Genomic DNA, 18,817 nt, shown 5'->3' on the forward strand with positions numbered 1-18,817 from the left:
TCTGATCTTAAGTTCTATGATTCTATGATTCTATGACCCAGGACCCCCACAGGTGCTGGGGGGAGAGGGGACTCAGGGCTGGGGCAGGGTGTTGGGGTGGGGGCAACGCTTACCTGAGGGGGAGAACTTCCTGGCTCCCACTGATGACCCTGATGCTCCTCAGGGGAGGGGAAGCCAGGGGGGATCCGCATGCTCCCACCACAAGCGGCAGTTCCGCAGCTCCCATTGGCCGGGAAGCGCAGCCAATGGGAGCTGCGGGGGCAGCACTTGCGGGTGTGGGCAGTGCGCGGAGCCCTCTGGCTCCTCCGCCTAGGCGCTACAGGGACATGCCGGTGGGAGCCAGGGAGCTTCTTCCCCCACACCAGGTAAGTGCCGCCTTGCACCCCAACAACCCTGCCCAGCCCTGAGCCCCGTCCCACACCCAAACTGCTGTTGCTGCTGGCCCAGAGGTTGCCCGGCTCAGGCAGCCCCTTAGCCAGACACACTGGCTGCAGAAGTCACAGAGGTCACGGAAAGTCACAAAATCCATGACTTGCATGCGTGGGCGGTGGGTGAACCAGTGGCTTGGGGAGGCTAGCCCCTGGCCTGGCCCCTGGCCTGGCCTGGCCCCGTCCCTCCCTCCTCCTTCCCCCCAAGCCCAGACACACCCTCTGCAGCCCCAAGCCCTGGATCACTGGACAGGCAGGTGGCCCCCAGGCCCGGAACGCTGAGCAAAGCGTGGGCATGCACCTCCCCCAACCCCAAAGCACCGGGCCGGCAGCCCACCCCGCCCCCAGCCCCAGAGCACCAGACACCGCATAGCCCCCAGCCGTAGCGCACTGGGCAGGCGGGTGGCATGTGCCCCCCCCCAGCTCCCTCCTAGCCCTGGAGCACTGGGTGGCGCAGCCCCTGTGCCAGGGGCCCTCCCAACACTGGGCACCCTCAGCTACTCCAAGTCCCAGCCTCCCAAGCCCCAGCCCCAGCAGGCTTCCCTTCCTGGAAGAGGAGCAGCCTGCCTGGGCTGGGGCCAACAAACAGCAAGAAGGGACCTCCGGACAGAACGTGGGCAGGGCAACGCGGGGGTGTTTGGGGAGGCACAGCTTTCCCCTGCGTATTAGATGTACCACTCATGCTCCCATGACCTCCGTGACAGACACACAGGCTTAATTAGAGTCAACTAATGGGGACAGATGCAGGCTGCCTATGTGCAATGCCATAGATGGCTGACCCAGGTGGGTACTTGTGCCATCCTTCTCACACTGCTGTTTGCAGAAACCAGCTTCGTTTCCAGCTCTCACTAGATACCACCCAAGTGGCAGGTCTTGCCCTGAGCATGAGTGGATTCTTCCACGGTGGCCTTTTCAATTACTTGTGTGTATTTTTCTTCCTCAGCTGTGAGTTCCGAGCATCCCAAGCACCCAGATCCCTGCAGTGGGGTGCAGTGCCGAAGGGGGTACCAGTGCATTGACAAGAATGGAGAGCCAGATTGCATCCCTGACTTTCGAACCTGCAACTCAGTGCACTGCAAAGAAGGGACTACTTGCAATATTGTACACGGCTGGCCCAGGTGCGTCCCAAACCTGCTGTCCTGCCATCACATCAAATGCAAACAGGGGACTGTGTGCAAACTTCAGAATGGCTGGCCCAGCTGTGTCCCTGTGCCATCCTGCCAGAACACCCATTGCAAGGACGGGACCTTTTGCCAGATGGCAGACAGTGGGCCCAAATGCATCCCTGTACCATCCTGCCAGAACACGCATTGCAAGGAGGGGACAGTGTGCAAAATCATAGATGGCTGGCCTAAATGTGTTCCCGTGCCATCCTGCCAGAACACCCAATGCAAAAAAGGGACCATGTGCCAGGTTGTAGACGGCTGGCCCAAGTGCATCTCTGTGCCATCCTGCCAGAACACCCACTGCAAAAAGGGCACAGTATGCAAAGATATAGACGGCTGGCCCAAGTGTGTCCCTCTGCCATCCTGCCAGAACACCCACTGCAAAAAGGGTACAGTGTGCAAAGATATAGATGGCTGGCCCAAGTGCGTCCCTGTGCCATCCTGCCAGAACACCCACTGCAAAAAGGGCACAGTATGCAAAGATATAGATGGCTGGCCCAAGTGCGTCCCTGTGCCATCCTGCCAGAACACCCACTGCAAAAAGGGCACAGTGTGCCACATGATATATGGCTGGCCCAAGTGCATCCCTGTGCCATCCTGCCATGACACACTCTGCAAAGAGGGCACCGTGTGCCAGGTCATGGATGGATGGCCCAAATGTGTCCCTGTGCCATCCTGCCATAATACTCATTGCAAAAAGGGTACCATGTGCCAAATCATAGATGGATGGCCCAAGTGCATCCCCGTGCCATCCTGTCAGAACACACATTGCAAAAAGGGGACCGTGTGCCAGGTTGTAGATGGCTGGCCCAAGTGCATCCCTGTGCCATCCTGCCAGAACACCCACTGCAAAAAGGGCACAGTGTGCAAAGATATAGACGGCTGGCCCAAGTGCATCCCTGTGCCGACCTGCCAGAACACCCACTGCAAAAAGGGCACAGTGTGCAAAGATATAGACGGCTGGCCCAAGTGCATCCCTGTGCCATCCTGCCAGAACACTCACTGCAAAAAGGGCACAGTGTGCAAAGATATAGATGGCTGGCCCAAGTGCATCCCTGTGCCATCCTGCCAGAACACCCACTGCAAAAAGGGGACATTTTGCACCATAGTAGATGGTTCACCTATGTGTGTCCCCATGCCATCCTGCCAGAACACCCAATGCAAAAAGGGCACTGTGTGCCAGATCATAGACGGCTGGCCCAAGTGTGTCCCTGTGCCGACCTGCCAGAACACCCACTGCAAAAAGGGCACTGTGTGCCAGATCATAGACGGCTGGCCCAAGTGCATCCCTGTGCCATCCTGTCAGAACACCCACTGTAAAAAGGGGACAGTGTGCAAAGATATAGACGGCTGGCCCAAGTGCATCCCTGTGCCGACCTGCCATAACACCCACTGCAAAAAGGGGACATTTTGCAGCATAGTAGATGGCTCACCTATGTGCGTCCCCATGCCATCCTGCCAGAACACCCACTGCAAAAAGGGGACTGTGTGCAAAGATATAGACGGCTGGCCCAAGTGCATCCCTGTGCCGACCTGCCAGAACACCCACTGCAAAAAGGGCACAGTGTGCAAAGATATAGACGGCTGGCCCAAGTGCATCCCTGTGCCATCCTGCCATAACACCCACTGCAAAAAGGGCACAGTGTGCAAAGATATAGACGGCTGGCCCAAGTGCATCCCTGTGCCGACCTGCCATAACACCCACTGCAAAAAGGGCACAGTGTGCAAAGATATAGACGGCTGGCCCAAGTGCATCCCTGTGCCGACCTGCCATAACACCCACTGCAAAAAGGGCACAGTGTGCAAAGATATAGACGGCTGGCTCAAGTGCATCCCTGTGCCGACCTGCCATAACACCCACTGCAAAAAGGGCACAGTGTGCAAAGATATAGACGGCTGGCCCAAGTGCATCCCTGTGCCGACCTGCCATAACACCCACTGCAAAAAGGGGACAGTGTGCAAAGATATAGACGGCTGGCCCAAGTGCATCCCCGTGCCATCCTGCCAGAACACACATTGCAAAAAGGGCACAGTATGCAAAGATATAGACGGCTGGCCCAAGTGCATCCCTGTGCCGACCTGCCATCACACCCACTGCAAAAAGGGGACAGTGTGCAAAGATATAGACGGCTGGCCCAAGTGCATCCCCGTGCCATCCTGCCAGAACACCCACTGCAAAAAGGGCACAGTGTGCAAAGATATAGACGGCTGGCCCAAGTGTGTCCCTGTGCCATCCTGCCAGAACACCCACTGCAAAAAAGGGACTTTTTGCAGCATAGTAGATGGCTCACCTAGGTGTGTCCCCATGCCATCCTGCCAGAACACCCACTGCAAAAAGGGCACTGTGTGCCAGATCATAGACAGCTGGCCAAAGTGTGTCCCCGTGCCAACCTGCCATAACACCCACTGCAAAAAAGGGACTGTGTGCAAAGATATAGACGGCTGGCCCAAGTGCATCCCTGTGCCATCCTGCCAGAACACCCACTGCAAAAAGGGGACAGTGTGCAAAGATATAGACGGCTGGCCCAAGTGCATCCCTGTGCCATCCTGCCATAACACCCACTGCAAAAAGGGGACTTTTTGCAGCATAGTAAATGGCTGGCCCAGGTGTGTCCCTGTGCCGTCTTGCCAGAACATCCAGTGCAAAAAGGGAACCAGGTGCCAGATCATAGACGGCTGGCCCAGGTGTGTCCCTGTGCCATCCTGCCAAAACACCCACTGCGAAAAGGGGACTTTTTGCAGCGTAGTAGATGGCTCGCCTAGGTGTGTCCCTGTGCCATCCTGCCAGAACACACAGTGCAAAAAGGGGACTGTGTGCAAGGTTGAAGATGGTTGGCCAAAATGTGTGTCTGTACCATCCTGCCAGAACACCCACTGCAAAGAGGGGACCCTCTGCCAGGAGGAAGGTGGCTGGCCCAAGTGTGTCCCTGTGCCATCCTGCAAGAACACCCGCTGCAAAGAGGGGACTGTGTGCAAGCTTGACGATGGTTGGCCTAAGTGTGTCCACATCCCACCATCCTGCAAAGAAATCCAGTGCAAAGAAGGAACAGCATGCAAGATGGTAAACGGCTGGCCCAACTGCCTCCCTGTGCCGTCCTGTCAGAACACTCATTGCAAAGAGGGCATGGTGTGTGAGATGCTTCAGGGCTGGCCCATGTGTGTCTCCTCCCCGCCTTTATCATGTGCTGCCTTTTTGTGCCAAGAAGGGACCATGTGCGAGATGGGGAAAGATGGCCCCAGGTGTGTTCCCGTGCCACCATCCTGCCTGAATTTCCAGTGCCCTCCGGGGACTGTGTGCGAGATCGTTCACGGCTGGCCCAGTTGTGTCCCAGTGCCATCCTGCCACCACTTCAAGTGCAAAGAGGGCACTGTGTGCAAACTGGTGAATGGCCAGCCAGAGTGTGTGCACACCCCACCGGCCTGCGACGGAGTACATTGCAAGGAAGGGACTGTGTGTAAGTCCATAGATGGCTGGCCCAAGTGTATGCGATTTTTCAGAGCTGCCCCATTGTCTCCGCCATCTTGTGCTGAAACTGCCTGCAAACCGGGCACCGTGTGCCAGATGGTGGATGGCTGGCCCAAGTGCATGCCAAGGAAGCCCTCCTGTGATGGCATCCATTGCAAACCAGGTACCATGTGCCGGATACTGGACGGTTGGCCCAAATGCGTGCAAAAGAAACCCTCCTGTGAGAACATCCGTTGCAAACCAGATACTTTGTGTCAGATGGTGGACGGTTGGCCCCAGTGTGTGCCAAGGAAACCCTCCTGTGATGGCATCCGTTGCAAACCGGGTACTGTGTGCCGGATGGTGGGCGGCTGGCCCAAGTGCGTGCCAAAGAAACCCTCCTGTGACAGTGTGCATTGCAAACCGGGCACCGTGTGCCAGATGGTGGACAGCTGGCCTCTGTGTGTCCCAAAGAAGCTCTCCTGCAACAGCATCCATTGCAAACCAGGTACTGTGTGCCATATTGTGAATGGCTGGCCCCAGTGTGTGCCAAAGAAACCCTCCTGTGAAACCATCCTCTGCATACCGGATACCTTGTGTCAGATGGTGGATGGTTGGCCCCAGTGCGTGCCAAGGAAACCCTCCTGTGCCAGCATCCGTTGCAAACCAGGAACAGTGTGCCAGGTGGTGAATGGATGGCCCAAGTGCGTGCCAAAAAAACCCTCCTGTGCCAGCATCCGTTGCAAACCAGGAACAGTGTGCCAGGTGGTGAATGGCTGGCCCAAGTGCGTGCCAACCCACAAGTCCTGCGACACTGTCCAGTGCAGCAAAGGGATGGTGTGCGAGGTGGCAGGTGGTTGGCCCCAGTGCGTCCTGGCATCGCGCTCCCAGCCCGTCTGCTGGGCCTCAGGCCACCCCCACTACCACACCTTCGACGGGCACAGCTACGACTTCCACGGCACCTGCAGCTACACTGTGGTCAAGACCTGCCGCCATAAGCCCAAGCTCCCTGCCTTCCACATCATCGCCAAGAGCCAGAAGCGCGACAACACGCGGGTCTCCTTCGTCAGCCAGGTCACCGTCAAGGCCTACCACTACAACATCACCATGGTCAAATACGAGTACGGGCTCGCCAGGGTAAGGAACTCAGCGCCACCCACAGCCAGGCCGCTGGGGTCAGCGGGGCTAAGTCACCTCTCACTCACCCGGTGTAAATCCAGAGTGACTCCACTGGAGCTAACGGAGTTACACCTTTGTGTGCAAGTGGAGAATCAGGTCCACTGACTACAACAGAGTGGATCAGATGCATCCAGTGGCCACCCTTTTTTGCCAGGTGCTGCCCAGACAGAGCAAGACACAATCCCTGCCCCAGCTGAGGTTGGAGCCCTGTTGTGTCAGGCACTGCCCAGACAGAGCAGGACACAGTCCCTGCCCCTGATGTGCCAGGTGCTTCCCAGACACACAGCGAGAGACAGACCCTGCCCCAGCTGAGATCAGGGCCCCGTTGTGCCAGGCGCTGCCCAGACTCACAGCACGAGACAGGCCCTGCCTCAGCTGAGATCAGGGCCCCGTTGTGCCGGGCACTGCCCAGACTCAGCGTGAGACACTCCCTGCCCCCAAGACCTCACAAGCTGAACAGGAATAGGAGGCAGTTGCAGCACTAGCCTACAGGGTAGAAGACCTTGGTTTACAATTCCCTGCTGTGCCACAGATCCTCTGTTTGATCCCTGTATTCTGTGGATAATGGCCCTGCTCTCCCTCCCAGGGGTTGTGATCTGTTAATGCTTGTGAGGGGCCTAGATGCCCCAGTGGAGGAGGTCCTGGCACTGCACTGGGAGATTATGGCCGAGTTCTGCCGGGTAGGCTGCCTGGTTCCAAGGGAAGTTGGCATCCAGATCCCTTGTAAAGGGTGGTGGGAAAAAATCCCACCCTAGTCCAAGGGACAGAACCAGGAATCAACACTGCTGAGGCCTAGCCCAGCTCCCAAACCAATGCTGAGGGAGAGCCCAAATGGCACCGGTGGGACTTGAACTCAGGTTTCCAAAGACCCCAGCCAAGGCCTTAGCCACAAGGCTGCTCTTCCCCTCAGCCTGGTGTTTGGCATTTAGCCTGATGGAGGCTGTTCCTTTAACCCTCCCCAGGTGAACGGCCAGCGGACCCGCCTGCCCGTCTCCCTGCACGACGGGAAGCTCTGGCTCCACCAACGAGGAGGCCAGCTGGTCGTGGAGGCCGAGTTCGGCCTGAAGGTCTACTACGACTGGAACTACTACCTGGTGGTCAGGGTCACCAAGGCCTTCCTGGGCCAGCTGTGTGGCCTGTGTGGCAACTACAACGGGGACCCCAGTGATGACTTCCTCACCCCCTCGGGGCACCCTGCCGCCAATGCCGTGAAGTTTGGCAAGAGCTGGAAGGTGGAGGATGGTGACAGACAGTGCCAGCATGGCTGCAAGGGGAAGTGCTGGGGCTGCTCGCCGGAGTTGGTGAGGCGCTACCGCGGAGAGGCCTACTGTGGTCTGATCACCAAGACAGCCCAAAATGGCCCCTTCCGGCGTTGCCATGCCCTGATCAACCCCAAAGCCTTCCTGGATGATTGCGTGGCCGACCTCTGCACCTACGATGGCTACAAGCAGATCCTGTGCCGGGCGCTCAAGACTTACGCGGACGCCTGCCAGCGGGAGGGCGCAGTGGTGAAAGACTGGAGAAAACAGGCTGGCTGCCGTGAGTAATAAGAGGAGATGGGGCCATGGGCAGCCATATCATTGAGTGCTGGGAGCGTGGGGAAGGGCTGAGGACATGGGTGTTCTGTCCAATGGGTGCATTTTGTTGGGTTTCCAGCAGCATGGGGCTCTGGGTCCCAATATGATGGAATGTGGTGTAAATGTCTGGATGGAAGGGTAGGTATAGGTCCTGCAGAAGGGTGGATAGTCAGAGTAGATGCATATATGGACAGACATCTATTAAATTGATGGGTGGATACCATGGATGGATGGAGAGGTGAACACATAGATAGAGACAAATGGAAGATACCTGGATAGACTGAGGGATGGATGATAGATACCGCAAATGGATGGAGAGATATGGAAGATGGATGGATAGATATTGCAGAAGGGCGGTTAGATGTATGCTGTGGATGGAGATGGACTGTAACTGGTTGGATGGATGAATATACTGTCTGCAGTGTGCATGAGTAATAACTACCACCTCTCGCAGGATGTGTTGCATCTGGTCTGTGTGTGTGTGTGTGCCCACACTCACTTCTGGATGGAATCAGATTTGAACAGCTGTGTGTCATATCCCACATACTGCTGTCAACAGAGAGTGATTCCCCTTTAGTTCAGGAGGCCCAGGCCTGTGTCTGCACAGCAGGAGGAGACCCTGTGTCTCCTGTATAATGCAGCTGAGACTCCAGTGGCGATAGCTTTGTTAGGGAGAAGTAACCACTGACGCTGGTGTCCTTTCCCTTTGACAGCTCTGCCCTGCCCAGAGAACAGCCAGTACCAGCTCTGTGGCTCCGCCTGCCCTTCCACGTGTAACAACTTTGCATCCCTGGACAAGTGCCGCTTGCCCTGCATGGAGACCTGCCAGTGCAAGCAGGGCTACATGCTGGACGGGGGTCAGTGCATCCCCAAGGGGCGCTGCGGCTGCATCCACAAGGGGCGTCTCTACGCCCCCGGAGAGCATTTCTGGGGAGATAAGAAGTGCCGGCAGAAGTGCCAGTGCAACCTGCACAGCAGGAAGGTCACCTGCCAGCTCTCCCGGTGCCAGGAGGGTGAGGAGTGCCGGGTGGCCAACGGCATCCGGAGCTGCTACCCCACCCGCTACGGAACTTGCTCTGCCCTGGGGGAATCACACTACATCACCTTCGACGGGCTGCACTATGACTTCCGTGGAACTTGTGTCTACCTCCTGGCTGGCTTGTGCCACAAGAACTCCAGCCTGGTGAAGTTCCAGGTCCTGGTGCAGTACCAGAGGAAGGGCAGCCAAAGTGGCTCTGGCACCAAGGTGGTAGAGATCCATGTCTACGGCGTGAAGCTTGTCATTATCCACGGAAAGGTCCGGGTAAGTGTGCAGTCACTGCAGGGTAAGTGTGCAGTTGTTGCAGGGTAACTGTGCAGTCGCTGCAGGGTAAGTCACCAGCAGGGCCGGCTCCAGGAACCAGCTTATAAAGCAGGTGCTTGGGGCAGCAACTCCGGAGCAGGGCGGCACTTTCAGGTGTTCGGCGGCAATTCGGCAGAGGGTCCCTCACTCCCGCTCGGAGCGAAGGACCTCCTGCTGAATTGCCGCAGATCGCGATCGCGGCTTTTTTTTTTTTTTTTGGCTGCTTGGGGCGGCAAAACCCATGGAGCCGGCCCTGGTCACCAGTCATTGCAGGGTAAGTGTGCAGTTGCTGCATGCAGCTGCACAGATGCAGGCACCTTCTTTTGACATCAAGGAGTACTATCCAGTAAAGAGTGAGTAAATACAGAATAAAGAATGAGTAAAGAGAAACTACTGAGTAAGGAATGAATAAGGAGTTATTAGCGAGTAACTAATAAGTATTGAATAAGTAGTGGGTAAGGAATGTGTAATGAGTAGCTACTAAATAAGGAACAGGTGTTGAGTAAGGAGTGAGGAAGTGAATAAATACTGGCTAAGGATCAAGAAATTAATTTACTACTGAGCAACTAGTAGGGAATGAGTAAGTCATGAATAATGAATGAGTAAATAGCAAGTAAATACTGAGAAAGAATGAGTAAGTACAGAATAAGGAGAAAGGAAGTAGTAACTACAGAGTTAGAGGTGAGTAAGTACAAAGTAAGGCATAAACACTGATGAAGGTATAACTTCTTAGTAAGTAGTGAATACTGAGTAAGGAATGCATAAGGCACAAATACTGAGTAAGGAGCAAGGAAGTTATAACTTCTTAGTAGGTAATGAGTAACTACTGAGTAAGGAGTGAGTAATCAACAAACAGCTCAGTAATGTAATTTTCTAACAGCGCCTTGTTCAACAGAATTATTTTAATAGTGTTGATTTTGAAACAATCTTGTGTTGTTAAGATAAGGAAATGTTGTTTACTACATCTCATAACACAAGAACTATGGGTCACCAAATGATATTAATAGGCAACAGGTTCAAAACAAATAAAAGGAAGTATTTCTTCACACAACACACAGTCAGTCTGTGGAACTCCTTGCCAGAGGATGTTGTGAAGGCCAAGACCATAACAGGGTTCAAAAAAGATCTAGATCAATTCATGGAGGACAGGTCTATCAATGGCTATTAGCCAGGATGGGCAGGGATGGTGTCCCTAGCTTCTGTTTGCCAGAAGCTGGGAATGAGCGATAGGGGATGGATCACTTGATGATTACCTGTTCTGTTCATTCCCTCTGGGGTACCTGGCACTGGCCACTGTCAGAAGACAGGATTCTGGGCTAGATGGACCTTTGGTCTGACCCAGTAGGGCCGTTCTTATGTCCTTGTTTGAACATGAATTGTTAATTTTGTGAGCATTCATGGCCTGCCATACAATTCCCATACCCAGATGTGGCCCTCAGGCCAAAAAGTTTGCCCACCCCTTAGTTACTAAGGGGTAAGGAATAAGTAGGTAGTGTGTAGGGAATGAGTAACTCCTGAATAAGGAATGAATCATGAGTAATTAATAAAAACTACTGACTAAATACTAAGGACTCTGGATTAGGCTCTGAGAGTCAAAGATGTACAAGATGTTCCAGTCTCAGTCCTGTCCCCACTGAGCGGGATCTGTATTCACCTAGACACTGATGGGTGTTTTCTCCTGGGCTAAAGACATTTCCATGGCCAGAGATCAGTTTTAATCCTGCAGTATTCTCTCTCCCCTCGTATTCCACTGCTGCCCTCCACAGCTGAACGGCCTGCAGATCAACCTCCCCTACAATATCGACTATGACAAGATCTCGGCCTATCACCGGGGCTGGGACATAGTAGTGAAGACGGCCTTTGGCCTAACCGTGACCTTTGATGGCCAGAACCACATCCGGGTGAAGGTGCCAGCCACCTATGGCCGCTCAGTGTGTGGCCTGTGTGGCAATTTTGATGGGGAAGATGACAATGACATGACCATGAGCAACCTGCTGCCGGCACCCACCCCATCGGACTTTGGGAGGAGCTGGAAGGCCCGGGACATCCCAGGCTGCATAGAGATGGAGAAGGAAGACTGCATGGACATAGCGAGGGTAGAGAAGCAGCATAGGAAGAGCAAGAAAGAGTGCGGGCTCCTCCTGATCAGGGACGGCCCATTCAAGAAGTGCCACAACAAGGTGAACCCGGAGGGGTACTTCAAAGACTGCATCTTCGACCGCTGCTCCCACAAGGACAACCAGACTGTGGTCTGCCACATCCTCGCCTGCTATGCTGCTGCCTGCCAAGCAGCTGGTGCCAAGGTCTATGAGTGGAGGACCAACAAATTCTGCCGTGAGTGTGCCCACTGCATGGTGTGTCATCTCTTCCCCCATCCCTGGGGCTCGTGCTTTTAGATCCAAGGGTCCCAGGTTTGATTCCCACTGGGCACTCTGTATAAATACATTCCCACGGACAAGCCAGCTGGTGACACTTTCACGGTCCCAGTCGTCCAGGGATGGGGTGGGATCCAAGAGGCAGGTCCTCTCTCCAGTTTCTGGTTGGGTGGGATAGGGGCAGGGACATGTGGGAGGAGGGGATGGGTTGTTGGGGGATGGAAAAGAGGGGAAGGGGGTTTGGGAGCATAGAGGGGATGAGGGGAGGATCACGGGAATAGGGGTCATAGTCAGCACTAGGAAGCTGGGACGTCCACATCCTTCTGATATTCCTCGTAGGGCCACCCTGCCCCCAGAACAGCCACTACGAGATGTGCTCCAGCAGCTGTCCGGCCACCTGCCGCAGTCTCTACGTCCCAACCCGCTGTCCCAGCAAGTGCCGGGAGGGCTGCGTGTGCAACGAAGGCTTTGTGCTGAGCGGTGATCAGTGCGTCCCCCTCTCCCAGTGCGGCTGCGTCCATCGGGGCTTCTACTACAAGCCGGGAGAGACCTTCTACCCCAACGGCTTCTGCAAGCAGAAGTGTTCATGCCAGGCAGGCGGGATCGTGGAATGCCACCATTTCTCCTGCGGCCCCAATGAGGAGTGCCGGGTAGTCGACGGCATCCAGAAGTGCCACCCAGTGGTGCCCAGGGCTGGCACATGTCATGCTGCTGGTGACCCCCACTACCTGACCTTCGATGGCTTCCCCTTCGATTTTCAAGGCAACTGCACCTACGTCCTTGCCAAGAGCTGTGTCCGAAAGGGCTACCTGCCCTCCTTTGCCATCCATGTGAAGAATGAACGGCTGGGCAGGAGCAAGGCTGCTGTCACCAACACTGTGTCCATCATCGTCTACAGGCGCACATTCACATTGGTGCGGAACAGGAATGGCATTGTCCTGGTAAGAGCGCACACAGCGCTCCTGGGGAGCCTCTGTCTCTGATTGGCTGCCAAAGGGGGCAGGGCATGGGGGAAAGGCGGGATGGGGAAATGGAGAAGAGGGATGGAGGGATGCAGGAGGGTAATGGGTGGAAGGATAAGGGGATGCAGAGAGAGAAGGGTGGAGAGATAGATACTAGACTGGTGAATAGGTGGGTGGATTAATGGGTGGATAAGGAGATGCATAAATGGATTTTAGTGGATGAATGGATACAGCTCATTGGGTGGGTGGATACTGGTGGATGGATGGATGGATAAGGTGAGTGGGTGAATTGGTGGCAAGATGGATAAGGTGGACGGACAAGGGGGATGGGATGGAGAAGGTAGATGGCTGGACAGCCAAGGCGGGGTGGGTGGACAGAAAAGGTGGATGGATGGATGGACAAGGGGAATGGGAATGGGATGGATGAAAGGATATGTAAGGGGGCCTATCATAGGCAGTAGCTGCCTTATACAGTAAATGCCACAGTTCCTATTAAACCCACTCTCTCCTCTCCCCTGCCCCAGGTGAATGGCATCTCCTACTACCTTCCCTTCCAGCTGGAGAGCGGCTTGGTGCGTGTTTACTACCATGGTGCCAATGTGGTGTTGCGCACCAAATTTGGCCTGCACATCTCCTTTGACCTGAACTACTATTTGGCCATCACTGTGCCCAAGAGCTACCGTAGCCAGACCTGCGGCCTGTGTGGCAACTACAATGGCAAACCACACGACGATCTCCTGCGGCCCAACGGCCACCTGGCCCGAGACCTGCGGGACTTGGGTGTCTCCTGGAGGGTGAGAGTCCCCGGGGCGGTGTGTGACCACGGCTGTGCCAGCCTGGTCTGCCCTGCCTGCCAGGAGTCCCGGAAGGCAAGCTATGTCCACAACAACTACTGTGGCATCATCCGGGCACCCTATGGGCCCTTCAGCACCTGCTACTCCACCCTCAACCCCACCGTCTTCTTCAACAACTGCGTGCACGACTTGTGTAAAGCTGGGGGGAACCGGCGGCTGATGTGCAGGTCCATCCACAGCTACGTCACTGCCTGCCAGGCCGCTGGTGTCAAAATCAAGCCCTGGAGGACCAAGAAGTTCTGCCGTAAGTGTTGCCTGTGGCTGAAACCTCCTCGATATCCCTCTGCTTGTGTCATGGACTCACAGGTCGGGCCCACTCTTGGCCCCGTACGGTCTCTGCGGGAAACCCCCTTCAGTGTGACAGCCCTTCTCGGGGGTCCACTCTCTCTCGGGTTAAGCCCCTCCACCTCTCTGAGCCTTAGCACACCTGTTTCTCGCCGTGGGCCCCCACTTGTCTGGACTCCCGGGGCCTCCACTCCCAGAGGGAATAATGCCACCCTGATCTCTGCACCAGAGCGACTCTCAGCCAGCGTAAAACAGGAGGGTTTATGGAGCGTCTGAACCCAGCACAGGAAACTCTCAGGGCCTCAGGCCTGGCCTCATTCAGCACAGCACATCTAAGTCTCCCCTGCATCCAGGTGGGCTCTGCCTGCTCTCTCTTTCTCCAGTCCAGCTGGGCATCGGATATCACCAGCCCCCACAGCTCCTCCCCTGTCCTTTGTCTTCTGTCCAGGTAAATAGGTCGCTGGGTCCCTCTCTCTTCAGTTCTTTGTTCCCCTCTGGTTGGAACTGGTTGGTCAGGTCACCAGCCTCAGCCCTTTGTCCTCCCACTGGCCTGAACCAGCTGACTGCCAAGCTGGGGTGGGCCTCTTAGTCACCAGGTCACCAGTTGTTAGGGTTCCCCAGCTCCAGGCTGTTGTTCAGGGGTCCTGGCTGATAGATGAGGTCACCCCTGGTCCTCTGCAACAACAAACCCTCTCCCACCACCTTGTTAAACATGCAACACACAGGGAAACTGAGGCACACTCACACTATTCATGTAAAACACTACAAAAATCCCCAACTTCGTCACAGCTTGTCTCTGCATCCCTCCATCCACCTCTTTCTTGGTCCATCCATTCACAGCATCCAGCTGTCTTCAGAATCTATTTCTCTCTCCTTCCACAGCATTCATCTACTAACAATATCTATATCTCTACCCAACCGTCCATCCGTCCTTCCTCAGTATCCTTCCCTCCACATTCATCCATCCATCTGTTTGAAATCTCTCTCTCAGTCCCTCCATCCCTGCTCAGGATCTATCTCTCCACAGATCCTTCCATCCAAGGTATTTATCCACCCATCCATTCACAGTATCCATTCCACCATCCATGATATCTCTCTCCTCATCCTTTTGCAGTATACATCCAGCTAGCCACCCACAATAGCTTTCTTTCCATTTATCCAATTCATCCATCTATCCCTTTATTTGAAATATCTCTGTCCATCCAACCACAGTAGCTGTCCACCCATCCATACCTCCATCCATCCAGCTGCAGTCTCTGACCATCCATCCATCCGTCAGCAGTATCTGCATCCGCGCATCCATCCATCCACAGTAACTCCATCCATACATCAGCAGAATCTGTCCATCCATCCACCCATCCCTTCCTCCATCCATCCTAGTATCTCTGTCTGTCCATCTATCCATCAATCTACAGTATCTCTGTCATTCCTTCATCAGCAGTATCTCCGTTTAGCCAGCCATCCCTCCATCCGTCAGCAATATTTGTGTCCATCCATCCATGAGCAGTATCTCTGACCATCCATTCATCCCTTCCTCCTTTCATCCATCAGCAGTATCTCTGTCTATCCATTCATCCAGCCATTCCTGCCTCCATCCATCTAGCAGTATCCCCATCCATCCATCTGCAATATCTCCACTACTGCTTTCCTCCATCCATCCAGCCTCAGTATCTCCGTCCATCCCGTCCTCCATCTTCCATCCATCAGCAGCATCTGTCCATCCATCCACCCATTCATCCAAGAGTAGCAGAAAGAGAACACGCTTATAAAACCCCTTCTCCCCACTCCTACTGTTCCATTCCCTCCCCATCCCTCCTCTATGCACTAACCCTCTCCATTCCCCTCTCTTCCCCTCTAGCCATGACCTGCCCAGCCAACAGCCATTACAAACTCTGTGCCAACCCCTGCTCCAGCGGCTGCAAAGGAGTGGCCAACATCACCAAGTGCCCCAAGATCTGCGCTGAAGGGTGCCAGTGCAACAAAGGCTATTTCTGGGCCGGCAATGAGTGTGTCTCCATTCGGCACTGCCACTGCTTCCGCAAGGGCAGGTACTACAAGGTGAGCCCTCGCCCGACAGGGCCAGCCCAGCGCGGTAGGCATCTGGAGGCAGAGAAGGACCCAAATGAGAATCCACAGCTGCCCCACACAGAGCTGAGGAACCAGGGGTTCAGCACAGGACTGGATGTGTGAGGGGGTAACAGAGAGAGATAGGGGGCTGTGGGAGGGGTGTGAATGGGGATGGATAGCTCAAAATACCCTAACGTTGGAATCCTTCAGTCTGAATCTGCTACTATGAAATCAGAAAGGATGTAACATTCCATTCTGGATATTCCCAGAGCTGGAGTTAGAACCCAGGAGTCCTGACTCCCAGCCCCCCTGGTCTAACCCACTAGACCCCACTCCCCTCCCAGAACCCAGGACTCCTGGCTCCTAGCCCCCTCTCTCCCACTGTAAGCACCAGTCCCCACCCACCTCCCAGAGCTGGAGATAGAACCCCGGAGTCTGCTCTCTGTCCGACCATGTGTCTGTCTCTCCTGGCAGCCAGGTGAGAGGGTGCTCACACCACGGTGCCGGCAGCGGTGCAGGTGCATCCCAAGAGGAGGGGTGGTGTGCCAGTCATTCCAGTGCCCAGCGGGAGAGCTCTGCGAGCTGAGCCAAGGCCGATGGGGCTGCGTGAGACGGGACGGGAACTGCACCATCACCCGAGGCGATGTCTTCACCTCTTACGATGGGGTCTCAGGGAAGGTGCCCCTGGATGGCACCTATGAGATCTCCTCGCTCATCGACACCAGGGCTGCCAGCTGGTTCCGGGTGGTAGTAGAGTTCCAGACCTGCAAAAAGTGCCGTGCACCCAGAGTGACGGCCGTCACCGTCTACTTTCACAAGCTCACCATCCTGGTCAACCGCAATGGCAGAGTCTTGGTAAGGGGAAATGCTGGGGAGGTGCCACTGGGGGCCTGTCAGTCTGTCTGCCTATTGCCCCTACAGTGTCTGTCCATCCATCTGCCATATCACCTACATTGTCCATCCATCCATCCGTCAATAGCATCTGTCCATCCATCTAACCATCCATCTATTGTATCTCCCATCACCATCCATCCATGCCATGTACAATGTCCATCCTTCCATCCATCCATCCATGCCACCTACAATGTCCAGCCACTCTTCCATCCATCCATAACACTTATAGCATCTGTCTATCCATCCGTCTGTCTATTGTACCTGGAGTATCCATCCATCCATCCCTGGCACTTACAGTGTCGATCCATCCATGCCATCTGCAATGTCTGTCCATCCACCCTCCATCCCTGGCACTTACAATGTCTGTCTCTGTACCCACCCGACGCAGACCCTCTTTCCTCAGTCTGAGGTATTTCTCTATCCCCTCTCTTTGTCTCTCTGGCATCTCTGGCAGTGACCTCTCCATTTGTATGTTCCAGGTGAATGGGCGCCCTGTGCGGCTCCCAGCCAGGCCCTCCAGAGCCGTGTCAGTGAGCCGGGCAGGGAACGTGGTGACCGTGGCCCAGGGCTCGGCACTGCGGGTTCTCTTCAGCACCAGTGGGGATGTGACGGTGAGAATTGATGGGAAGCTAGCCAGGAAGGTGCAAGCCGCCTGCGGGAACTACAACGGGAACAGCGCCGACGACCTGCGCCTGCCCGATGGGACAGTCCTGGACAACATCGGCGAGGTCCTCAGCTACTGGAGATTCTCCGAGAACCCCCAGGATGGTACGTGGGGCAGAGCAGAACCAAGAGTCTGGGTCCAAAGGAGCTAAGGGGCCAGTGTCCCAGATTGGTATCCCCTGCCCCAGATCAGATCAATGGGCCCATCTAACCTGATATCCCACCTTCACCTGCCATCCATGGGCCCATCTACCCTGATATTGTTCCCCCAACCCCCATCGCCACCCCAGATCAGATCAATGGGCCCAGTATCCCTCCACCAAGGCCCCACTTCAGACCCATGGGCCCATCTAGCCCTGTATTTTTGGAATAGCAGAATTTTGACTCTCAAATTAAGAGGAAGTTAAGTGGTTGCTTTATTTAACCTCCCCCCCACACACCCTTTTTTATTTTATTTTTAGATTACGACTGAGATACGAATTTCTGAAGCCCTCTAAGGATTCAGGTCGCCCTCTGGAAATCCACCAGGCTCTAAGACACAACGGATCCCAGCTTAGCACAAGCACTAAATTCCCTTCCCTAGATCCCTGTGCAGAGCAGCTGACTTTGTGGATTGCTTGCAATGCAGAGATGCTGTTTAAACGCTATGGCGGTGGATGTCCTCAGCTGCTGTCAATCGGCGTAGACCCAGCAATGGATTTCCACCAGCTGAAGATCTTAGTCTAGATGCAAATTAATGCCTGATTTCAAAACTCTCCGTGTTTTTTACTAATATTACCAAGCCCCTTTTTGTCTCAAAGTGTTATGCAAATTATTTATGTTGAGGTCGCTTTACCTGCCACTGAGATGCAGCCACCTCTGGGGAGGCAGCTGGCGAACAGCCACACAGCGACGCTTCACAGGGATGCTTAGCCCAGCACTGAGATGCAGCCACCTCTAGGGTGGGGCAGCTGGGAACAGCCGCACAGGGATGGCTCGCCCAGCGCTGAGATGCAGCCTCCTCTGGGGTGGGGTGCAACAGGTGTTTAACACACAGATGCACAGCAACACTTTGGGACAGTAAGTGAAGGAGAATCCTGAATTCAACTGAAAGTGCTCTAAGAATCTATGAATCAATAAACGCTTCTGGCAAAGGCTTTGGATTTGCTTCTGTGTCGTTATTTTTCTCCCACCTACATCTTAGTTAGTTAGCCATTTCTCTTTGCATGTGGCTAAATAGACAGTCTCCTTCTGAGCCCCCGCTGCCCTGCTCTCTGCAGCCTGAAGCCCCCTACTCAGCCCCCGTCCTGCTCTCTGACTAGAGAGAGAGAGAGGGAGAGAAAGAGAGAGCAGTGGATGACGGATGGAACAATAGGTAGATGCACCAAAGGATGGTGAAAAGCAGTATCACACTGACCCCTGGGCATCGTAGAAGGAAATTCAGGGAAATGCATCAAATAAGGAGGGAAAACTTGTGCCAGGAGGCAGATTCATAGGGTCACGAAGTCCAAGGCCAGAAGGGAGCATTGTGACCATCTAGTCTGACCTCCTGGATAACACAGGCCAGAGACCTGCCCCACAATAATCCCTTGAGCAGATCT

At 54.8% G+C, this 18,817-nt stretch overlaps 1 protein-coding gene across 1 annotated transcript in view; it reads left to right on the forward strand.

Annotated features, from left to right (window-relative positions):
- Positions 1–18,163, forward strand: part of LOC123351886 (IgGFc-binding protein-like) — a 37,702-nt gene extending 19,539 nt beyond the window's left edge. Inside the window, exons 2-11 of the mRNA XM_044991567.1 lie at positions 1,372–6,176; positions 7,181–7,757; positions 8,509–9,098; positions 10,904–11,471; positions 11,852–12,453; positions 12,999–13,572; positions 15,472–15,671; positions 16,155–16,535; positions 17,054–17,342; positions 17,699–18,163. Coding sequence (XP_044847502.1) covers positions 1,372–6,176; positions 7,181–7,757; positions 8,509–9,098; positions 10,904–11,471; positions 11,852–12,453; positions 12,999–13,572; positions 15,472–15,671; positions 16,155–16,535; positions 17,054–17,342; positions 17,699–17,709 — 8,597 coding nt within the window. The 3' untranslated portion in view covers positions 17,710–18,163. The remainder of the gene's footprint in view (positions 1–1,371; positions 6,177–7,180; positions 7,758–8,508; positions 9,099–10,903; positions 11,472–11,851; positions 12,454–12,998; positions 13,573–15,471; positions 15,672–16,154; positions 16,536–17,053; positions 17,343–17,698) is intronic.
- Positions 18,164–18,817: the final 654 nt, after the last annotated feature.

Source organism: Mauremys mutica, chromosome 17 (assembly GCF_020497125.1).
Source record: "Mauremys mutica isolate MM-2020 ecotype Southern chromosome 17, ASM2049712v1, whole genome shotgun sequence".
Classification (NCBI taxonomy): domain Eukaryota; kingdom Metazoa; phylum Chordata; order Testudines; family Geoemydidae; genus Mauremys; species Mauremys mutica.